The 25,193-nt window shown below is 38.1% G+C and overlaps 1 protein-coding gene across 6 annotated transcripts in view; it reads right to left on the bottom strand.

The window, feature by feature from the left end:
• Positions 1–263: 263 nt before the first annotated feature.
• Positions 264–25,193, bottom strand: part of VEZT (vezatin, adherens junctions transmembrane protein) — a 59,267-nt gene continuing 34,337 nt past the window's right edge. For 4 of the 6 annotated variants that reach the window (XM_054195225.1, XM_054195189.1, XM_054195215.1 and 1 more), the window contains 7 exons: positions 23,485–23,634; positions 15,744–15,891; positions 12,664–12,995; positions 12,021–12,214; positions 6,733–6,833; positions 5,350–5,557; positions 264–1,431 (listed from right to left, as the gene is read on the bottom strand). In XM_054195225.1, the coding sequence (XP_054051200.1) occupies positions 854–1,431; positions 5,350–5,557; positions 6,733–6,833; positions 12,021–12,214; positions 12,664–12,995; positions 15,744–15,891; positions 23,485–23,634 (1,711 nt within the window). In that variant the 3' untranslated portion in view covers positions 264–853. The remainder of the gene's footprint in view (positions 1,432–5,349; positions 5,558–6,732; positions 6,834–12,020; positions 12,215–12,663; positions 12,996–15,743; positions 15,892–23,484; positions 23,635–25,193) is intronic. The other 2 variants (XM_054195198.1, XM_054195234.1) reach the window with 1 other exon arrangement.

The raw sequence follows: 25,193 nt of genomic DNA on the forward strand, positions 1-25,193 counted from the left end.
GTTAACAAATAATTAATAGCTGTTTTAATAAATAGGTATTTGCTTCCCATCTATTATCAATCCAACAGATCGCTTCTAGCTGTCTATAGCACTTCCTACTGATGTGCTTATAACCCTCCCTAACATATACTACACATTTCTCTAACATGAATTGCAACATCTAGGAATCATTTATTAACCCTTCATAAAATTCTAAATAAACCTTAATATGAAGCTTGACTAACTTTATACTATTTCAGCCCCATACCCCAGGACACATCAAATACTAGCTCTTTCAACTTTTTATTTAAAATTCTACATTTTAGTTGGGAGCCACATCACTAGCCATGGAATCACAAATGCCTACGGTGGCTTAGCCAACACACTGCAGAGACAAGAAGTGAAAGGAAAGTGGTGGGGGAAGATCGCAGGGAACAGTTCAGGTTCTTCCAAAAGAAACGTCCTGGCTTTTCTGTTGGAACAAACATTGACACCGTAACAGAATCAGAGAGCAAAAAAATGGAGTCTGTTGTAATTCAAGACATTGTTTTTCCTTCTTTTTAGAAAAAAACCCACCACAATACATTATAATATAAATAAATAAAACAAAAAACACAAAGGTAAATTCCAAAAACCCACCACTAGGATCTTAAAAAGGCAACGGCCAACTATTTCTTGGATGCAGCCTAAACTTCTCTTACCTGCAAATTTTCAATATACTTAGAAGTCCTATTTAGTGTATCAAACTTAGGGAACAAGATGTATTATATTTAGGTGTCCTTTTTTCCCATCCAGTATTTTCACTTTCAAACCCCCACCTTAGTTTTTTCCATCAAATTGCCTGCTGTTTGGTTTAACAAAGTTCAGCTCAGACTTATGCTTTTCCTTCGCTTTCAGAGCCTCTACCTTCATTCTCACAGTCCTCCACAAGGTCTTCATGCTCCTCTGCCTTCTCTTCCTCCTCCTCCTCCTCCTCTTCCACCTCCTCCTCATCTCCGAAAGTCTCTTCTTGCATTGTAGTAAAAGTGAAAGACCTGGCAGCAACTTGTGCAGCCAGACCAGATGTGAAGTTTAAATCTGTTGATATGTGGAGCTGGGCCAGCCTATGCTTGATTTTTGAACGTAAGGGAGACTGTGAAACCTCTACTCCATCCATATTGCTTGGCTTGAGTTCTTCAACTTCCCCTTTGTGCTGATAACACATTCTTTCTTCAGCCCCTGTAGAAATACCTTCATCAGTAGTACTGTCTTTGTTTTTCTCCATCTCAGGATCTTCATACAAATATTCTGTCCTGCTTTTATCAGCAGCATTCACTTTTGGATTAGAGTCTTTTTCTTCCGATTTATCACAACTTTGGCTGCAGTCCTGCTTTTCTGTATCTGAATTCATATGTGATTCCAAATTATTTAGTAGCTTCAGTGGTTCTACAGGAGACAAGGGTTTCACTGCAGCTTAAAAAGGGGAAAAAAAAAAAAAGATAACTAAAAGCAAGCTGCTATAGGTAAATAATTTATTTGTGTCTGAAAAGATGCAAGACTGTAAAGGGTCAAAATAGCTTAAAGAAAACCCCAAAACAACAGAAACAAAAAACACAATCAAGCAAAACTTAAAATAAAAGAGTGTTTTCTCATCACAAAGCTGAAGTGAAATGTGACAGCTACTTGTTGTAAGTACTCCTTAAATCTGTGATGTAGAGACAGCACAAAATTGGTGATGTTTAATACCAACATCAAACACAAATGATGCATTCAAGGTTAAAGTAAAAAACAAGTAAAACTACTGCACTGTATACAGAGTTGAACTGTCTTCGTTTTAATCAACAGTTTACCTAATCCAAGAAAGAGAGCTGTTACATGAAAAAGTCTTTATAGGCAGTATCTGATCTCATACATCACAACATATAAATACAACACGTATTCATACAGTCAGGTAAGGTGTCCTCACAAATAAAGTGTGGTTTAATTTAGCCTCTCTTGAAGTTAGTAGCAGCAGCGAGTCCCATTGCCAGCAACGGGATGCTTGCCAGGAAGTCTCTCCTCCCAGTGTTAAGGGTTAGTATAACTCGGTACAATCACTTCTTGAAGAACAGACGTCTTTCTTTTTAAGAAAACGATATAATGTCCACTTCCAAGTAACAGATTCCCTAAACTGCAGTAGCTCCATTAGAGTAGCAGCACGAACATAAATGAGAGCGGCAACAGCAGATTCCCAAGTGGCATTTCCCTTTCTAATTCCATTCTGACTTTACCCCTGTAAGCAGAGATGAAAATAACTCTGGGAAATATACAGACTTTTCACGGGAAACAAAATTTACGGTATTAGGATTTTTCCATTGCATCCTTTTTCAGTAATATTTACTTTAGCTAGCCACAGGCAGGCACGTCATTATGGTTGTCACATTGATAATTACTGTCATTAGCACCGTGAAAGACTACGGCTTTGAATTTGCATTGCATTGTTTATTTTAAAACCTTATATACCGAAGGAGCACTGCACTAGACTCATCTCAATTGTTAATGGGGTAGTTCTTTCCCCATCTTGTATAAAACATGCTGCTGCTTATTTCTGCCCATTTACTTGAAGAGGCAGGAATATGCACAGTAATCTTATCATATAGGAGGAAACTTATTCCCTACTTCCTCCAAAGAATACTCCCAAAGCCAAAATGTTTCGAAAAACGAATAGATACTTCAGATTGGTAGCTGGCCAATTTGCTGAGTTGATTAGTTAATAAGCAAGGTGGAATTCATCAATTCTCACAATGTAGCTTTCCAAAACTGAGAAACATCTGTATAAGAAGTGTTATATGGACAAGGTGGGAGAAGGGGAAACAGCTGGGTACAACGCAACCACTGACAGAATGAACCATTGTGGGGGGAGAGGTTAGGGGAAAGGCTAGAAGTGATTTTGGACCAGAAGAAAGCTGTTTTACAATGTTTGACAAATGAAAATGAAGCCACTAAGAACTTCACAGACCTCTTCAAAAACACTTCCATTTTATTGGCTCAACAGGATGCCAAAGGACCAAAAATATAAGGTCACCTACACTCCCATAAATTACCTACTGCCCAGAGTGTTAGCAGTAGTACCATGGCACAGGGCCTGGCCAAATTTGCTTTGGTCTGTTGCTCTGCTAAGAGGATGTTTTTCTTCTGGAACCCAACCTGTCATCTCCAGTTGACTTCATGCTGTGTTCTTTAGACATATCAATTTGTCTGGAGCTGACCTCTTTTATGTGGAAACCCTCACCATCCCCTCCTTCAACGAACCAAAAACCCAAACAAATCAGAATGGCTTGCTGGGTGCCTTGACTAACAGATTAAAGCCTTTGAATATTTCAGGATCTTTTTTCACAATAATCACAAGTTAGGAGAACACAGGATTTCTAGAATACAATCGTACTGTAAAAGCAAGACTTAAGAGGGCTATGGAAAAGCGTGATATCAGGGCCATCCATTGGCTTGGGTCAATGAAGACCAGAATGTGAACCTTTCTGGGTTTAAATCTTCAAGATAAAGCAAGCCACAAATGTGGAAAGCACAGCTCACAAAAATGCTTCTTTAAGGAACGACTTGTGCACGTGGATAAATTAAAGTGTGCAGCCATAATACGCCAGGGTCCATTATGTCATATTTAATTGTCTTGTGTTTCTTTTGAAGAAATAATGAAGAAATTCCTTAAAAACCAGTAGAAGACATTACGTCTGTTGTCCATATCAGTCTTTCAGATTAGACACACGCAGTCTCTGAGCCAAAGGAGACAATATAAATTACTTTCATGAACCACCCTCATGTTTTCCGTTTTTATACAGGATGGAAGTAATCAATGATTAGTCCTAGGCAGCTGGGGGAAATCACACTTTCCTACCTCCCCACCACTGAATCTCTAATCCTAAAACAATGTAATATCTATACATGAAAAGGAAAGGAACCAACATGAGCCACAAAGGCTTTCAGGTGGACAGTTACTGAAGGCTACAGAAATCAGCTGACTCTTTCCAGCTACAGCCACAAATGGCCTGAGGATTTACTGACGTGGGCAGGTATCAGCGGTTAACCTAGATAAGGAAATATCCTATGCAAGTGCTCCTGACAAGAACTCTTTCTGCAGCAGTCACTAGATCTGTCAAGACTTGAACTGGAAGTAGGATTCCTTCCTTCTCCCTTCAACAGAGACAAAAGGAAGACCTGGAAGAGATTTACGTGAAGAGTTGTGTGGTGTCGCATCTAACAGATCCTACTCATGAACGGACTCTGATGCAATCTGATGTCTTTGTTTTAACTCATCTAGAAGAGAAGTCAGTACCAATGACCAAGTGATTTCTTTCACCGTAGTTGTAGCTAAATGGACATAAAGAAGAAAGTTGGGAAGAACAGATGTTTTTGTGGGTTTGATGTCAAAAGAAACAGTCTCATAAATAGGTATGGTCTGTTACTGTGTGTTCCCACTTAATTATTGAAAGACGAAATCCATGGTCTTTTTTTCTGGTAGACACTGGCAGAAGCAGAATCCTTGGATATGCTGCCAGACTTGAGGGTTGTTTTTCATAACTTAGAACATTAAATTTTTAGAGGGCTTTTTCTAACCTGTTTTTAAGAGGAAGGAATGAAAATGGGAAAAAGAAAGGAAAAAGGAAAAGACAAACTACTGTCACGTGGTGAGAAGAATGAAGTTGTATCCAGTCTTATTGCTGGAACAGAGACAGACTTTCTCGTTGAGGCAAGAGAAATTTTCATATTCCTGCCTTCAAGTGCAAGTGGATGGAGCTACCCAGCAGTCCTCAGAGTTAGTAAAGGCTAGTTTGGAAGAACTCTTCTTGTTAGTACTTTTCTTCTTTTTTTTTTTTTTTTTTAAAACGTATTCTGTATACTCACTATCTCATGGAAACAAAAGTCAGTCTTACTCTTTTATGAGCCTTTAATATTTCAAAGTCTAGCTCTTCCCTTTAACCTATGTATTTTTGTAAGAGTGGAATAATTTCTGATGGTTTCAATAAATTCTGAAAAGTAATTTATTTATGCACCCTGTTTAAAATTCATATTTACTGGAAAGCCATGAAACAGAGTCAGTTCAGTTTGCCAGGTTTATAGCCTGACAGTTCTCTTTATGCTGTCTTAATATTTTGTGTGTTTAAAATTTTAGCTCAATATTGTGTTCAGGGCCAAATTCCCATTTCTATGAGTTCTTTTCAATACATAGTAAAACGATTGCTACAAGTAATATAAAGTGATGGAATGGCAAACCAAGGCCACACAGCTCTGTCAAAGGCACTACTATAGCTAAGCCCTGTCCAAATTCTAACATAGTCAGAAGTTGATGGCAAACAGACACCTACCCTAAAGGAATTAATTTTCAAAAGCAATGCTTACCATGGTCGCTGAATAGCAGCTGTTTCCATTTCTGTCTTTCTATTTCTGAAGCTTTAAATCCCAGTACAGATTTCAATTCTTGTAACACCCTCTTAGATTCCTGTCTCTCTCGTTCTTGTCTCTCTCTCTCTTCCTGGGAAAAGCAGTAAAAATCTTCCCTTTTGTATTCATTCTCCGTATCTGAATAATCAACATATGCTTCCAATTCCTAAAGAAAGAAAGAAAAAAAAAAAGTTGATCTTCACTGTCAGTGTAGACCCTGTCTTACAACCTGATGCATGATCAAGTGACCTCAACACGAGCCAACCACAGGAAAAGGATGGAGCCCTGTTTGGGCAGAGCCAGTGGATCTGACACTGCTCTTAGTTATATTTGTATTATTTCAGAGAAATTCCACTCATTGAAAGGGAACATTTACTTTCATACATACGTATGATCAAGTGACATACCTTGAAAATGGGAGTCCTTTTGCCCATAATTACAGGTGGAAATAAGCAACGCTGATGTAGGTTTCTTTTTTTTTTTTTTTTTCAAATTTACACCGTAAGCAATTCTTCCTCAGTCAGGCATCTTCCTAATTTAACTTATGTAAATCCTTATTAAGAGGATGTTGAGAGCAGCAAACTCCTACTCCAATTTTAACTATATTGGCTTACAAGCATGAAAAAACAAGTTCCATTTATATTATAAAGACAGCCAGTAAAGTTATATAGTCCCAGCGCTTTGATATGGAAAAAAATCTAGAGAGAATACATGTGGGGTAGGCTTGGGAGAAGGCAGTGGAGGGACAGAGCAGAGCATGGGTGTTCAATCTGCTTTCAGAGTGCATCTGCCGCTCAGTTCTGGGACGGAGGAGGCCAGCGTCTCTCCAAGAGGGCCCAACAATGACACACGAGTTCCCCAAACAACACAACACTGTTCAGTGTCACAGTCTATTTTAGGTACCCAAAAATGCAGAGATTACTCAAACTGAAGACAACCTGGTTTGTTCTGGAGCTTGTTCCTTTTGCGGCTGTGTCAGTTCATCTAACGATATGCAAGTAGGACTCTGTTTTATATACAGCCTTTTAGCGACCCACTTTTTTTTTTTTTTTCCGTATTATTCTGACTTGTGTTGCTGCTCTCCTTTTGTCACTTATTTCTACTGATATATATAAGAAGAAGTGAATGCTAGTGCTTTTTTTTTCCAGGACAGGGAGTACCTCCCCGTGGAACAGCAAAAGGAACATACATAATTTTTTCTGTAAGTCCAACTATGAAATGGCACTGGCTCCCTACTTGAGCTGTCTTGGCAAGACAAGAAGATCACTGCACAAGCAACTGAAAAAGGATACAGCAAAGAAGCCCCAACTATTATTTTAAATGGTCCTATTTTCTTTTTACCTGCTCTTCAGGGATTGGATCTTTGTTTTCTATGTATACAGCAGGCTGTGTTAAAGGTACTGCAGTACGCTGTAGGTTGTCACAGGAAACTTCAAGTTTGCCTTTAGGGGGAAAGAAGAAAAGGGATTAAAAAAAAGAAAAAGACTGTGTGTTGAATGATGTTTTTGACTCACTCCGGCAGGGGCCAGGCATTTTCATTAGGCAGGATTGGCACACATGAAAAAGAATGGTGAGAAGGTTGGTTAAGCGTACATTGAAACACTGTTTTAGAGAGCACTTAAATTAGCTGTTTTGATATAAGCTGGATCTGATGAAACATATCTTCAAATACTTCAATTAACAAATCTCAAAATTTTTATAGACTGAAAACCTGCAGATGGCAAGAAAAATCAGTAAAACCAGAAAAGAGACTTGGTGCCCAAATTTAAAAAGAGAAGTAAAACAGTAAAATTATAGGCAAATCAGCTTCAAATCATTGGAAAATACTGGAAGAAATAATCAAGCAATATTTGCAGGAAGATATTTGGAAGGTAGCAAGGAGATCAGTGACAGCCACTGTGGGTTTGTTGAGGACAGATGTCAGATCTCTCCAATTTCATTTTCCAATGCAGTATCAGGTCTTATGAATAGAAAGAAGGCAAAGACAACCTGCATTTTGTTTTCAGTATGGCTTTGGACATTGTGTCATGACATACTCATAAGCAAAATGCATCGTCCAAGAGAAGTTGCTATTAGGTGCATAGAACATTCTCTTGGATAATCAGAGCATAGTTACCATTTTCAGACAGGAACAATATATTGAGTGAGGATTTGTCTCTAGTCCAATACTCTTTAATAATTCCAATGGGTGAAAGGAAAGTGTTTCAGCTTATTAAATCTTCTGACATTGGGATAATCCCCAAGGATACTGAAGGACACAATTAGAATCAAAAATAATATCCGAAAATTAGAAATGCAGCCCAGGAAGAAGTGGATTTCAGATACAGCAGTTTGGTGACAGTGGCTGCAAATTTTTGTGTTTTGGAATAGTCAAATGCACAAATATATGACAACTGACTGAGCAGCACCACTGAGAAAAAGACGTGAGAAGCCTATCAGTCAACTATACCCTGCCACAAGCAAAAAGCCAAACTACATACTAGCACATATGAACAACGGCACTGACTGTTAGACACATGAAATTACATTTCTGCTCTGGCACTGACCAGTCTGTGGATGGAACATAGTGCCCAGTCTGGGGCTCCGTGCCCAGTCTGGGGCTCCTTCGTTCAATAATACTGTGGACAAACTAGAGGGAGTCTGGAGGAAAACAGTGGAAATGATCAGAGGACTAAATAAAGTATAGTCGTCAGGGCAGAGGTGAAGGATACAGAGTCATGTAGAGAAGATAGCAAGAAACATATTAACTGCCTTCAGAAATGTAAGAGCTATAAAGAGGAAATGGATTTCCATTGTGGGTGGGTCAAAAGTACCGCTTTTAAATTGCAGCAAGAGATATTTATATTCAGTAATAACTTTCTACTGGTAATGGAGTTAAGTGCTGGAACAGATGCCTGGAAATACTGTAAAATGTCTCTAAAGAGAGATTTTTAGGAAGAGGTAAACAACATTTACTCACAGACACTAATTCACCCTTAAGAGAGAAATGGGCTAGATGACCTTGCCAAGCCCCACCTGTCCCTATTTTCAATTTATAATCTATACATTGAACACTTAGGGATGGTATTCTGAAAGTAGGCATATTAATGATAATTTTAGTGGTGCTCAGTTACCTGCTTTTGCAAACAAGGAAAGCATGTAATTCCCTAGTTGCCTGGGCTGAGCTAAAGATTTAACATTCCAGAACTATCTAAATGCAAAGTTTAAAAGAAAGGTGAAGCACGTAGTGAAATTTGAAGTGCAAAATTGACATATTTATTTTATAAATATCCAGCCCCCTTGTCCATTGCATAACTCTGCCTTGTAATAAAAACATTTTAATAACAATAATGACAGCAACAATAGAAATACGCTCCTGAAGGTATGACGACAAATTTGGAAGAGTATATGTAAGTTACCAATTAAAAGCTGAAGAGTAAAGCAGCTGCTCTAATATGTACAGATTGCTCTGTTTGTCACCTATACGGGATGATCCCATTGCTAAGAATATGCCTCAAGAACATGAATTCACAGTGTTTAACTAAAACTGCTGCTGCAGTGGACCAAAGGACTGCAGGACCCAGGAGCTTGCAGCAGAGTACCACAGCTTTGCTCTTATAAATATCTAAAAAAGTTGTATATATTTTCAAAGACAGAGACAGTTCAAAAGGAAAAAGGATGGAATTTAAACAGTTTGAGGGATATTGTTTCAAAGATCATTAAAACAACACTGTAACTAGCCATAAAGGGTATTCCGTTCTGTAATATTAGCAGCAGATTACTACATGCTTGAATTGTTGAGGCCTTATGTGGTAAATCATTTTTATCAGTGATAAAAAAAGGTGAATAAAGAGAAGATGGCTGAAAGTAGCAAAGATCTACGTGTAGATCAATGATAGGTAAGTCTATTCATTGCCTAATGAATTCAAGTAGAGGTAAATTCCCCTCAAGGTGCTAAAGCCCCGCTTCTCTCAGGCTCAGTTCCGTATCCGACAGGATCAGTGACTAATGGCACTGGTTCTAGAAATACACCGAGTCCTGTAAACAAAGAAGCCAAACGGCATTCCCTAAAGTAACCACATACTACAAGATATGCTAGTGTCACCACCCATGACAGGCTGATGGGGGGGTATGGATGTTCAATCAGTTAGACTTCAAGGCTTCGCTTTGACAGAGTTTGACACAATGAACTATTTAATGTAGCTGTAAGAAGTTTGCTTTGACACAGAATGATTTAGGGCAAGAAGCATGCAGTGCTTGTTGAAGAAGGCTCAACTGTTTATTCAGAAAATAATTAAAGATATGCAAAACTGCTCTAAAAATAAGTGACAGGCAGCTATGTAGGATGCCACAACCAGGACAGCCCACTGTTCACACAGCTCTTTAGTGGTTGGAAACTTCCAACTCCTGGTTCAACAGCAGCACTCTGATGCTGAACAGACCAATGAGTTCCCAGTTTCTTCCTCTCTACGGATCAACTCGGGTCCTTTGCTGCTGCAACTGCTGAGATGACTTCTGCTTCTCATGGAAGAAAACCATCCTGTGATAGATACATTTTTGCTCAGTGTATAAACATGGTAAGAGCGAAAACCTAAGCAAACAGTAAATTTAAATAGTGGATACATTTTGTATTTATAGATGAAGAAGCAAAGACTTATTTTGTTTAAATACTAAGCACAATTATGAGATGCTGCTAAAAATATTTAACAAATATATACAGCTTTTATGCAATGAAATATTTCCTCTCAAAACTGGGACTAAGCCATCAGAAACAGATCCCTGTTCAACAGTTTCCATAACTGACATTGGAAATGGTATTCCCACTGCTGTACTGGTTCAAGTAGTTAGTTGAACTAAACATCTATTGCAGCAAAGGTGCTGGGCATCCACTTGGACACAGTGTTTACTACTATGGGGTTCTTGCTACAGCTCTTGTCAAAAGATTGATTGGATAATAGTGCATAAAAACAAAAGAAATATGTGCTTAGCTGCTATATTATTTCCGCAGGAAGGTATCTTCTCCGAAAGATCTTTCAGTAAGCATTGGGGAAAAAAGAAGAGATAATTTAATGAAGTAATTCAAATAATCATGACCAACAGACCAGCTGTTAAGATTTGTAGTAAGACAGCAGAAGAATTATACTTGATTTCACGCACAGCTTGAAAAGGTCAACTCACAGAAGCTGAAATAGAAATACATCAGGAAACTCAAATGTAGTCAGATAAAAATAGTTTTCAATGATTAACATAATTTAAAAGTAGCTTCTGTGAGGTAATTCAGTAAACTTGTTGCAGAATAGAGATTCAACCCCAGCACATTTCCAGGAAAGTCACTGGGCAAAAATGAAAGCGAAGGATTTTTTTATTTCCCACGCAATCTCTCCCTTCTAGATCACACACTAAGTTATTTTTGTACTGAAGTTATTATAAAAGTGCCTGCTGTGAAATTTATACACAAAGTAAAAATAAAACTAAAATAACTAAAAATACTATGGCTTGTGGTCTAGAAAGAATGTTTAAGGAAAGGGGTAGAAAAAGATCAGCGGAACTGCTGGTTGTGGAGGGCACCAACAAAACACCAGAGGCTAGCACGTGCAAATGTATCAAGACGACATCTAATATCCTCATAGGTTGTTTTACGCAGCACTGAGAGGGAAGTTGTAAGACTAGACTATCAGGCAAAGTACGCACAAATTTGGTTACGCCATGTCTGGACCTGCAGGGAGCCTGCATTAAGCCTCCCAGTGCTCCCAGTTCTGACGTAAGAATGAACATGGTCAGCTTGCACGCCTCTAGGCCCACAGCAGTGTTCATCCATCTACTGCATATCCCACCCATACATCACTACTACAAATCTGGATTTCTGTAGATAACTTGCTGATACCCCAAGTCATAATTTTCCTACTGCAGTCTCCATTACCAGCATTATTCAGATGCTGGGTTGTGCCTTCCTAGGACAGCAAAAAAGCTCCTGGAAAAAAGAAAGATTAGAAATTACAGGTTCCACACCATGTCAGGAGAGCTTAAGTTCCATTATTTACTTCCTAGCTAGTTGTGATTCGCAAGGAGAACAGCATGGGCAGTACAGGTCACTAAGGAGAGGGACGTAAGGCAAAATGTTGAGATATGCTGCTCAGTATAACTTTCAAGCACACAGAAGATTAGCTCTGAGGGAGCAGGTAAGTGGGTATTATATGCACAATACATCTTCTACAATTTAAAATGTTCCAGGAAATGTCATTGTCAAGAAAGTTTCATGACGCCATTGTCATTTCAATTAACTATGTAATTTTTGTGCAGTAAATAAATGAAAATCTCAGGGATGATTCATGAAAATCCTACCCCATCACATGTGATTCACCAGTCAAAGGCAAAAAGCCACTATCAGTCTGCACCTGGAAATGTAACAATCTGAATCCACATGTCTAACAGACTCAGTTAACATGTTTACATTTTTTGCTGAAACAAAAGCTTCAAGGTCATCACAATGAAAAAGCCTGACACATGTATATAGTTTTTCAAATTGTATGGTTGTAAGACCTTGTCAGCTAAAATTCTGATACATGGGCTAAACGCGGTCTCTGATCCATTTGATCATTCCATCTCAAAAGTGTATCTCATTAGTTGCTAAATTAATCTCTCACATTTACCTTTTTTATTTGGGTTTTTTCCACTCATTTTTTCCACCTGAGAAATGGCTTCTTCCCAGCAGCTGTTGCTTGCCTGGATATGAGGCTGAATAAACTTCAGTTTTTGTTCCAGAACCTGGTGGGCTTCTGTTGTCATCTCAGGTGTCTCCTTAGTGCTAACAAGTTTTTCAAGTTCATCCTCAAGAATTATTACCCTAAGCGATGAGATGAACAGAAATAAGTAATAATGTGTCAGTGTCAACTACTTCACCAAGGCAGTGACAAATCTTTAAAAATATTTACTAGGTAGTTACTATGAGCTGGACTTTCTTGTAAAGCGTTTGGTATGTTGCAAAATCAATAGAAGATAAGTAAGTTTTCAGATTTTTTCAAGCCAGTGACAAAGCGAGGCAAGACCTTAATGCACTGCTTAGCTTTGAATTTTCACCAGATACTTCAAGAATAACCAGGGAACAATATGAAATTCCATATTGAACCAAGGCTCTTTGACCCCATACCTTGTGAAGATATGCCTACGATTGCAACGACTATACGTATGTGCCTTTTTTGTTTTTAATCTGGGATACAAGCTGACAACCTAAAGAACTCAAGTCTGAAGCCTTCTTCCTACAGGCATTTTCTCTTAATTCATGTGGAAACTTACTCATTGAGCAGTGCCTTGAGATGAAGCTGCAAGCTGCGTACCGCCGTCTGAAGGCTGTTCAGCTCTCTTGACTTCTGCTTTGTTCTGGTTGGCCGTTCAAAACCCGACTGATGCTGAGTTTCAAAGTACCGATAAAACTCATAGCTTCGCTTAAGCTCCTCTAAGCAGGCAGCGTGTGTGTGAGGTAGGCCTTGAGTCACATCGGACAAGATATGATGAGGCAGCCGTTCTGGGGAGACCAAGGGCTTGGGGGACGCATTGGCTGGGGAGAGGAGCAGCACCAGCCTCCTGAAGAATTCTGAACTCTGCCCTACCCAGAGCTGAAAGAGGACCTGCAAAACAGGGAAGGGGTTAGCTCTGTGCACCTGGGAAGACAGCCAGCCTCCAAAGTAAATGTACGGATACACCATGGGAAAACATTCCTCGGCCAGCCACAGAAGAACTTTGAAAAACTGAGAAAACCCGCTGTTTTTTGAAGGGTACTCCAGACCATGTGAGTTTCAGGTCTCGTGAACCTTAGGTGACTGCTAATTCTTCAATGAAGGATATTATATGCAATTATGCTCAGAAGTTTGTCAGACGCCTAAAAATCTCATATTCTCATCAGGCAGTCTCATTATTTGCTATAATCTCCACCTACCCTACAGCTCATAAAGGGCTGCCAAAATTCCAGTGGCAGCAAAGACATTTTTTCCTTTATAATGCCAAGCTATCATTTCTGCGATCTGCTAACTACTGCATTGCCCCACACCCAACCTTGAAACGTGAGTCTAATTGCACTGTAATTCAACTAAACACATTCCACATCTGAGCTGCTAGTTTTTTTTTTTTCAGCCAAAGTGAGAAATTTCATCAATGTCAGTAAGGAGGAAAGACCTGTAAGAAATTAATCTATTGACAATGTTATATATGGTACAAAAGAGTTCAGTCCATCTGGGAGCAAGGAAGGCCACAAGTTTGACTTCTCGAGTGCTTCCACTCCCAATGAAATGAGCTCTTTTCTTAGTTTAGAGAAGACTGTTGGCTCAGTAGACCACGACAAAACAGTAGCATCTTATATTTCTAAAACGAAAAGGAAAGGTTATGACACTTTCTTCTGCAATACTGGTCCTTACTAAAAGGATTCAACTATAGGTGAACATGAGGTATAGTCTGAAATCTGTTCTCAAGCATTTCAGGCTGAGGAAGACAAAGTAATTACTCATAATGCTTTTTTTCTGCCCCCCCCCCGGCTACAGAACAGGACTAACAATTTACTTCTTCTGAGATTTTAGATCTACAGGATTTGTAATAATATATTTACATCTTTGTATTATGGACAAGTAACAGTTTTTTCCAGTGTGCAAACAATCAAGAGCAAAACACTCAGAACACTAACATAAAAAATTAAATGCCTTCAGATAGATGTGGTCTGACATACCCAAGGGTTTATAAAAAATACTTGGATGCAAACTGATAAAATATTCCAAAAGAAAAAAATAATTCTCAATTTAAAAAAGATGGTTATGAGAAGCAAGAACACAGAATGATATGAAATGAATTTGGGGCCCACATGCAAGACAGTGATTTGTCTGGGTGCTAAAATAAAAAGCAAACAAATGGGCAGCAGTCACCCAAGCGTCCCTGAAAGTGTGGTGCCCTGGACAGAATGTCAAGAGCTCATGCTACAACAAACACAAAAGAAGACGAATCCCTTTTCACCAGATGTAAGGCAAAAGCAGTGAAAAAGCTGCACACAAAAGTAGTGAACTTCAGGAACTGATAATAATAATAATAATAATAATAATAATAATAATAATAATAATAATAATAATAATAATAATAATAATAATAATCCAAAAACCTACCTGAAAAAAGGCCCAATGATGAGAGAAACGGAAATTCCAAATCTATTTAGGGCTGCAAATAGCTTGCTCTGCCAGTGACTTTTGATGGTTTTTACTGGCACTTAAACTTCACCCAAAACATCCAACTGGCTCTCCTCAGCTCGGATCAGCATTTATTTTCAAGCCAAAAATTTCAGTTAAATTACTGCAAATTGCAGGTAAACAAAGACTTAGTTTGCAAGCTTGGGCAACTCTGACTGGCTTCTTGTACTTAAAAAGAAGTTGGTACATAAGTGGGTTTGCATGGTTGCAATTAGAACTTCAGCTAATGAAAAGGCAAGAAAAAAATCCCAAAAGCTTACATCTGATCCAGCTCTTAGCTTACAACTAATTAGACAAAGCCTGAAAGCTTAGTAACCACTACTACTGGTAATATTTACTGTCAGAACAAAAGAAGTCAAGGTCTAGGAATTAAGTGAATAATATGCAACAAGAGCCAACCCCATAAAAACACAGAAGTCACACAATAATGGAATTTTCCATTAAAAAAAAATATTAAAAGGGAATTGCCTCAGCAGAGAACCACTAGAGTGTAGAAGGCTTGCATTCAAATTAGATCTTCTTTCCAACTGCAAACATTTACTCATGCAAATTAAAAATACTTAACATCTCAAAACAAAATAGATTAAAAAGGCCATTATATGGTTGGCATTCTGTTCAGTTAAATGTTTTTCAAAGATCAAAGAACCACACTGGCTCATGGCAGCAGGGGTCCAAGCTTATGATTTCCACTCCTCAGCGTGACTAAATGCAGCTATTCCCTTTGGCAATTACAACTAATTTATATCTTTGGATCTCTATCTTTTTATTCAATTTAAGAGATTAGCTAAAAAAGACATAAATACGAATCTGGAAATTACTCGGCTAGGATCAAGTGAAATCAGAGAGCAAAAGAACGTGTGTAAGAGAGAAATTGATCAAGCTGATTATAAAACACCAACTTGAATTTATGTTATTCGCAGAAAAAAAAAAATCCTCACATTGTATTGTGCAACTTCTCTTCAAATACATGCAAGAAGAAATCACCTAAATGCCAATAAACATAGAAACACGTGACATAAGACTGATTACATCTCCCCCTCAGTTGACCGCGTTACTACAGGCTAATACCTACAAGCCACAGGGCTTCGTGACAACTGAAAGATTTTCGCGAGGAGCCTGTGCAGATGTGTATGTCCTTCTAGGAGAGGTTACCTTAAGGGCAGGCAAGCTGAAGCCATCGGTGAGATTGTGTGCCTCCTCTTCAGATACCTGCTCCTCGCTCAGTCCCAGACCCAGCTCCTTAAAGGGGACTACGCAGATGTAGCTGGTCACGTTGTCGCTCTCCGAGTTCAGAGGGTAGGTTTAGCCGGAGTTAAGGCGGTTAACAAAGCAACGTTTGTGTAAAACACACGGAAAAGGAAAAAAACAACACCTAATAAGGTTTCTTATTTCTGGCAATTTATATGAAAGAACATACACTCCACACAAATCCTTTTGTTTAATTGAATGTTTTGCAATCCTTATTCAGAGCAGAGACCTTAAAGACTCTTAGAAGAATGAGAGAGAGACATCGACAAAACACCTACATCTACATACAAACACATAAAAAGAAACAAAACAGACTGATGAAAAATCCCTGCATCCCTTTCAGGCGAGGAAAATATCTTATCTTTAAGTCTTAAGTTTCCAAGAAATATCTCATGTCAATCTTAAACCAGAAGTCATACATTTAACAGAGGAAAGAGGAGAACAATTCCTGTGCAATTTTAAGTTTCAGAGGTAGCCTACGCTATAGACCAGACTCAGGATGATGGGAATTCCCTGCGAGTTCTGTCTGTGGAGGGACTGCTCAAAGACCTCTACAATAACTGCTCTTTGACATTTCAGATAGTACCGTGAAGAACAGGAGCTCCCGGACTGTCATACCATTAATTTCATTGATTGCATCGCTGTAAAGCCACCATGATCTTGGCACGAATGGTGGCGACCTGTTATCTACGAACGCTATTCAGCACATTTGAATTTTGAGTATGAGAATGTACATTTCCAGTCCTCAGAAATGCTTAAAAAGGAAGCAAGCAAAATGTAACTGATAGCAGAAGACAGATAAAAATAATTCATAGACTAGGCAGCATTTATTTTAAAAAAGGCACTAATTTTAGGCTAACCTCATGCTGAGGAAGAGGGAGGAGGAACAGTTCAAAATTTCTGCACATTTTGGATAGTTACCCAGTCACGAAACAATAAAATTTGCTTTAAAGCAGAAACTTAGAACTTATGGTCATAAGCCCATCTGTTCCACAGAAATACATTAAAAAAAAATAATAATTGTGAAGCATTCATGAAAACTATGCCTTAATTTAAACTAGGGCGGTTTTCATTTACATATTGATTCACAAACTGAATGCTCTCATCTCTTGGGGCACATAACGCTGATTAGAAGCGCCTGTCTCTTGTCCAACTCATGTGTTTTCTGGGGAAGCTACAAGTTCCACCTGCTTTCACTCGCAAATTTTCCACCTGCTAAATCCTCATAGGATGAAACTTGCAATAACGATTTGCTCAAGAAGATTTTTACTGCTTGAGTAGAAGAACATTGCATATAATAAAATTTCTGTGGTCCAGGGAACAGCAATACTATGTGTCCATGCTCTAAAGAAAGAACTACATTTCTCTCTAGTTTCTCCCCAAAGTCCAGGAAGAAAGAAGCCCATTAAACTTTCTCCAGAAGCACGAACGCAGGTGAAAACCTGCAATGCAAATCACTCAGAAACCTACTATGCTGTTGCCACCAGCTGCTCTGTCACATAAACACAGTATCTATTCTAAATTAACCTGACAGCATGCCCAGCAGATGGAGCACATGGGATGAGGACGGTGATTCCACCACAGATTGAAAAGTCAGGTCAAAACCCTTCAGGACCAGTTATCTCAGAGACTAATTATATTCCTTGTTAATCTTTTCCCGCAACAAGACATTTCCAACAGCATGAAGACCATAAAAATCAGTTTGGACACATGTGAATTTCTAAGTCATGCTAAAAAAATATTATCCAGGGAATCTCTCAAACGTGTGGTTTGACTTACTGATATTATGTCTCAGGTAAGGATTCCCAGCGGACTCCCACACCTCATGCCTTGCCCCTCCTCTATTGCAGCCCTCCCAGTCCCATTTCATGTGTTAGATGAAAGCAGAGAACTGATCCCATGCCCCCATTAGCTTCCTAAGGACTAAACCTTTAGAAAGTTTAAACACATACACACAAACATATATATAGGCACAAGCACATCTCCTTCACGCGCTCGCCTCTAAAACGCAAGTATTTTTGGTGCTAATGTTTTCTAGTAAAGACAAAATACAGTAACTAACCTTAGGTTAGTTAAATTTTTCTATGTCTTTGTGAAAATATTTTATTCATCTGTTTAACTGACATTCCTTATTAGCTTGGAAAAAGAGAAGGCAAAACAACTTAACAATAAATTGTCAAATATGGAATAAAATATCTATACAGTGAATATCTAACATCTGTCAGAAGGCCAATCTTATTTACCTATAGAAAAGCACGAACACTTAACGTACCCCTGTAGATAACAATTTAATATTCATACTTCGCTCTTCAAAAGCACATTCCCATCTAAAGATCTAACAGGATTGTCTCACGACATCCCTGAGAAATCCAAGCTGCTCTTTTCTAAAATTCTCACCTGCTCACCAGGCGGGAAGGGATGAGCAAAGCATGTGACGAACTGGATGGTCAAGGAAGAAACACCGCACAGAAAAATGCCCAAGTATCTTTACTCAGACCTTCCATGGATTTCTGACTTAGGCTTTTATGATCCAAAAAGGGTACTACTTTTTGTTTAGCTTACTGTTTTCTTGTGTGAGCTTTCTCTTTCACAAGTTAAAAAGTATGTGTTTTTCTAACATTTCATGATGCAATAACTAAATTTTTAAAGAGGAGAAGGAACAAGTTTTTACCAGATTTACCAGGGGAAATTTGCATCTCAAAGACATAGAATGCATTTTATATCCATTCCACCTTAATGAGGTAAGATGTCATTCAGTTTAAAATACTGCTATCCCGTGTCTGTTTTTATAACATTATTTATGCCTTGCCATCAGAGAACGACACCTTACACTTACAACAAAATTAAAGTTGCTTGAGTTTATACGGTCCAACCCCCAAGCCCTACCTATCAATATAGTTCAATGGAAATGGAGTATCATGCCATCTTGCACCAGCTGAGGCTGAGACTATTAACATCACCCAGTAACATAAGCTATAAAATTTCTTCCATCCACCTTGAATATAATCAAATCAGTGAATAAACCATGGATTCCCATGACGCAGAACGCACAAGGCTCTTAAGTATAAAAATATTAAGCAACCAGCATGGGAACTGAAGTATTGCCTGAGTTATTACACAATTGAATGGAGTATAGCGCTGAGATTTATTGAGCGAGTAGTGACTGGTCTGTGTAACATCCTGTAAATACTTAACCCAAAATGCCTAATTTCTAGCTTAAACTTTCAGCTGCTGCATCCTGCTATACCCTTATCTTCCAGATTGCAAGATAAATACTCTTTTCTTTTCTCTCTTCTGCCTTTTTATTCAATGATTTTGAGCAATGAACTCTTCCTCATAGGAGCAAATCGGAATAAGAAAGGCATGAGAAACTCCTGAACTGTTTCTGCAAGAACCCAACTGTCATTTCACATAAAATGTAAGGAACGTGACTTTCCATCTAATGAAATATTACTGGTCTGTCAAGTTTGATACATCTGGTATAAGGCTACTGTATAATTGTGTATTTTTTCTATTTTACATGGGAACAAATTTTAACTAGGAAGGTATTAATTTATTCTACTCGCGGAAGGCAGATGTCTAGCTAAAAGGGGGCACACTAGCTGCAAGCAAGTATCACTAAACTTCTAGTCTTATTTGAAGTGAGTAATGATAACATATCAGGTTTATGCAATTTGATTTGCCATGAATAAAGCTGTGAATTAAGATTTTTAATTCTCTGTAACAGGTTAATCAGACAGCTTTCCCTCTAACACATTTGAGATACACATTACCATAAAATCCTGATTTGCTGCAGATATTTTGGTAGGAGAAATAATACTTACAGCTATAAAATCTACACTTAATGGATTAGGGTAGATCAGTATATCCCTTAACATTTAAGATGTATTTACTAATTTATTTTTACTGAGTCACTCATTTACGTCTACAATTTAGATTAATAGTTGTATAAGCCAGTTTTTAAGACTCAGCCCAACAGTTACCAGCTCAGTCCCTCAAGCATATGTTCTTCTTTGTCTCTCTTCAAGTTACACATAAAACAAGCGGCTGAAGTTCAAAGTAGTTTCCCTTTGGCTTCCAATAGGATTCCTCTTGCCGATTCAAAGTATGAATTTGATATTTATCTCAGAAATAATCAAATACATTAAAGTATATGCTTAGCAACAAAAAAACCTCTCAAGGCAGTGTAAAGTAAAGCAAAAATAAGCTTTGCAGTTTGCGTTTGTTGACAAAATGAGATACAAATCTATAAATGTTTTTAAGATTAAACATTTCTCTCTTTTACTGTATAGTTTTAAAGCTCTAGATTTAAAGCAATGTAAGTAGAAAATTCACAGAATTTAGCTCAAAGGTGTGTCTGTACAACATCATTCACTGAAATGACTTTTTCTGGGAAAAAATTGCCCCATGGAAACAGATTTTGCTTATTCCTGAACACTTTTTTGACTTAACATTAGGTACATGCAACCTGTCTGAGAAAACAGTTCCTTCAAGAGGCTGTTTGGCTGATTTTGTTAAGCACATATAAATGCATATTTTCAAAGTAGAGAAAATTATCAGGCCTTATTAAGCCATGAATGAGTAAACTGATGTTGCAAAAAATTTTTGAAAGGGATGTTATGATATAGTAAGCTTGAAAAATAATTTGGCTACAGGTATTTCTATGAAGTTCTGAATATATAGCAATGTTTTAAATGAAAGCTTAACTTAAATCAAAGTATACCTTTTTCTACATTAGTAAATTTAATACCATTTTCTATATTACTTTAACCATTATATGTAACAATAGACATGTCTCAGTTCAAGATATGTTTACCGTAGCAATTATCTTCACTGCATTATAAATGTCAATCTCAAATTTCTAGGTTCATTATAAGAAACACAAGAATGAAGGAAAATAGGGCATACTTCAATTGTCATCCTTTTGTACCCAGTGTACCACTCAGGAGGCCCAGTCACAGACAAGGACCCTATTTTGATAACTGGACGTCACCCAGAAAGGATCTCTGACGTCAAAGGCTCACCACTGTTGTTGGATGACCAGTATCGTGCCCATGTAGCACGATCAACTGAATACTGTCAGCCAAGGAAAGCAAACTCTAACGTGGAAGTTTATTTCCCATTTATACATGCACATAAATGTTTCCAAGAAATGCACGCTCTGCGGTTCAAAGCAGTGCCTGGTCTATGTATTTGCTCACACGCTTAAGAAATTACTACTTCCTTATTCTTCAAAGAGAAAAATGGTCCTAAATGGCCATCAGTTAAAATGGAACTAAGCTTTGCTCTTTAGTGTATTAGCTTGGAAGATTCAAATTTTGTTACCTTTGAGACGAGGAGGTGATACGCATATTAAATTCCTACTGAAAATTGTTCCAAGCAAAAATAATTCAGTTTCTTGCCTAAATACAGAGATACATCTGCTCTGCTACAAAAATACAAAGCAATATCCAGTAAAACACAAAATGTTTATTTAAACAGTATTATGACTAACCAGGGAACATGGGGTTTGGGGTTTTTTTAATGTAATTTGTAATATTAATCCAACTTTTAAGTATTTGGAATGTTTCTCTAATATCTTTTTCTCTAATAAAAGCACTTTGTTTTGCTGTTGCCAGTGTAAATCACTGATAGTGCTACTGGACTCACATTGCTCACAACGCTCAGGAAAAGCAAATTTCAAATAGCAATTCATTAGTTCATACTCAGATAACCTAGAGGAGTTAAATTGGAGAATATCTTCTGATTTTGTGCAAAGCAGATCTTACTAAAAAGAACTGTAAAACTCAGAACTGGGATCTCATTTCCAGACTTTGGATGGAAGTTCCTTTCCTTTAATTTATCAACATTCCTTTCCTTCAATTTATCACCTCAGTCCTTCACTTAATTTCCCCAGTTCCTCTTTCTCCTTGCTGTAGGCCAGATTTGTGCTAACAATCTGATGACGGACAAGGGCATTAAAGTTGTCACAAGTGGCAGCTGTGAATTCTTTCGACATAAAGGAATCTTTGGCCCCTCCAACATAAGAGTACTATTTAATTGCACAAGGCACTGGAATCTATTTGAAAGATGCTCCTTGCCACCAATGCCCACATAACACACACAGCAGTTTCAGGCATTCACGATACGCGGGGAAAAACTCCAACTAAGGCAACTTGGAACTACCTTAAAGCTGCTCTAAATTATCCTGGCAGGGAGCAGAAACCCTTTACTCGCCTTCCTTACATTTAAATTCCTTGCTTTCAGTTTTCATGCACTGCAGCGTTGGCCCAGCCTGCATCTCAGCTCACGTGCTGCCACGGGTTTTGCCACAATGTTCTGCAAAAATATAATGCTTCTCTTTCCATTTTTCAAGAACCTATTATTCATGCAACTTCAATAAACTTTTGGCCATTTATTTCTGCTGTCTCATACTACTGAGATACGTGCATGATAATTTGGTATAATGGAATTTCGGTCTTAAAAATTTTGCAGGCAGATATGTCAAATTATCCAAAGTAAACAAAACTTTCTTCTCTCCCATTCCTTAATTTAAAAGCCATTCCATAAGTTTAGTAGTTACAAAACTAGTGGATGGTTTAGTACGCACCAATATTCCTTGAACCTGTCACCTCCCCAGCCACAGCAATAATCTACACTCCCATCATAACCAATGCTGGACTTTCTTTCTTCATGCTGGAGGATATTTGGGAAGGACATGTTAACAGATCCCATTTTCAGATCTCTTCCCATGTTCTTAGAACTGATTCTTGATTATTTCCAAGCTAGGTATCGGTTGCTCTTATGGACATGTCTGAACCAGCCAGAGCATTATCTTCTTTCTTTACATAGCAAATACACCTTATCCCTCAGAGCTAAGAGTGAAGTCTTGAGCCCAGAATGAGGATTTCCTTCTAAGTGAATGCACGCACTCATAGCTTTGTGTTTGCCTCTGTGTGTGTACACATCATCACTCAATAGATCCATCCATTTGCACTAGCTTTTGTTTCCCTGCATGTGTTTTTTCAGACTAGGAACATATCTGTTTTATTTTTTGCTATAATACAGGGTGAAGACATTGCTATTTCTCATATTGTACAATAAACATAGAAAAAAACCTTGAAATGCTAATGTCATTAAAGAAAGGAATACGAAGTGCTTTGCTTTGATTCAGAGTAGAAACTCCTCGCTCTTAAATGTGCCTTTTGGCTAATTAATGTAACCACAGTTTCACCCAGCTTGTCTGAAACAGGAAATAAACTTACCTTTGAACACAGGGATGTCAAATGAAAGGCCATATTGTTGAGAGGAGAGGATATTTTGGTGCAAGGCAAAAAGATGGCTAAAAGGAATTATAAACCAAAATCATTAAGGACTCTGAAACACATTATCAGTACTTACACCAAAGGCGTGGGTGTCAGTAACTGGGACAATGTTTTCAGGGCACAGAATCTTATCTCACACAGCACAGTATGAAAAGACAAAAATTTTAAGAATGTTCCAAACCAAGCATAAGACCCAATTTACTAGGCTACCTTTTCTTCATCTTGTTTAGGCATGTAATTAGATATTGTATGTTTCCAGACATGCTAACTCTAAACGTTGGCACAATGATAGGTAGGTAACACCAAATATCTGAACTCGTGGCTTTTTACAAAAAGGATATTGTTTCAGCATGTATAGAGTAGCCAGTCTTGAAGCTCGAAAGTTGGCTCTGACAGATCGATAAACGGCTTTGCGGAGACCAATTAGATGCTGACTGGGATGCTGTCCAGCTTTATTAAATGGGCAAGCGGCACTGACCCTGTCAAGCAAACTTGAAAAGTAAAATGTGATACAACTGTACAGATGTCCTAAAGTATTTTTAAAAGACAGTACATCAGATTTCTTATTCCATTACTTAGAAAACTTTTTCAAACCACTCAGTAACTATGAGAGCAAAAAAAGTAATTCATATGTCAATCATGTATTTAATCAAAATCTTCGATAAGCAGCCAGGATTCCTCAGTAGACAGCATGATTCTGTTCTCATCTGAGCCACAGCAAAACTCCTGAGGACATTTGTTTTCTCCAAAGTTTTCCAAAATGACACACTAAGGGTAGACAGGCCATAACATTATCTCTGATACAAAACTATTACAAGCCCACTGCAAGCTTTGGAAATTTTAACATACAGATATTGAACATATGCCTCTCCATATGCAAATTTGTTCTTTAAATAATTTGGGCAGAAAAAATGTGCTAGTACATATTGTTTTTCATGCAAAACACTATATTCTTTCAACCTTTTCAGTGCAGAATCTTCTCTAGGTCAACGGGAATATTATTTGAGTGGTGACTTAGATTTTATCAGTCATGCAATGAATGACAGCTGTGTCTGTGGGATTCTGACAGGTAAGCACATGAAACGCGTGCAACTATACAAGCATATTTGGAAGTATATTTTGGTGTCCAGATATTCAGGTGAATATACTATTTAAAAGAAACTGGGCCATTTGCCCATTAGAATACACTTCAGAATGGCTTTAGATCTGCAAGAAATCACCTCGTCTGGCAATAAACTGAATTGTGAACTGGGTGAATGTTAAATTGTCTGTGTAACATTAAGCTTTAGAAAAAGAAAAAAAAGATTAACACCCAGTTATATCTATTCATATACAGTCTGATGCCAAACCTATGACTGAGATACTGAAAATAGCCTAGGTGGACATCCATTCTACTTGCTGGGACTGTTTTTAATAGAATCAACTCAGGCATGGACATGCTGCGGACGACAGGACGACGAATTGCCATGAATTGTTTGGCTACCGAGAGCCTGCTTCTGCTCTCACCTTTCCCAGGGCACGCTGAGGAGGCAATTACATGTCAGGAGTCACTTGAAAGGGAAAAGCATACAGGGTACCTGGCAAGACTGGGGTTGCTGTATTGGTAGCTACTTCTCTAGCCCACTTCCATCCAACTGAAGAGCTGACTAAAGCAGCAGACCTCACCCTGCTAGAAAAATGCCAGTCCTACTGCATGCACTCGGCTGGATCATGCTGCACAGGGATCGGGAAGGGAAATAGCTTATCGCCTCCACTGTCGAATACAAAAAGCAATGCAGCCCACCCAGTGAGCAAGGCTGGACACATACCAGCACGTCAAATATGGTTAACACGAGGACAGTCATGCCAAATAGCAGTGTACTGAATACGCTAGCTGAAATACCATATAAAAATAACCGCTTACCATATTAAATTATATGAACAATATTAAAATGGTTTATATAACAACTCATAAAGTACTTTAAAATCTGCATAAAATAAAAACAAACTGTGTTAATTTCAATTTCTAAACATAAATCTAAAATGCTAGTCTTGCCATACATTTCACTAG

This window comes from Rissa tridactyla, chromosome 1 (assembly GCF_028500815.1).
Source record: "Rissa tridactyla isolate bRisTri1 chromosome 1, bRisTri1.patW.cur.20221130, whole genome shotgun sequence".
Lineage (NCBI taxonomy): Eukaryota > Metazoa > Chordata > Aves > Charadriiformes > Laridae > Rissa > Rissa tridactyla.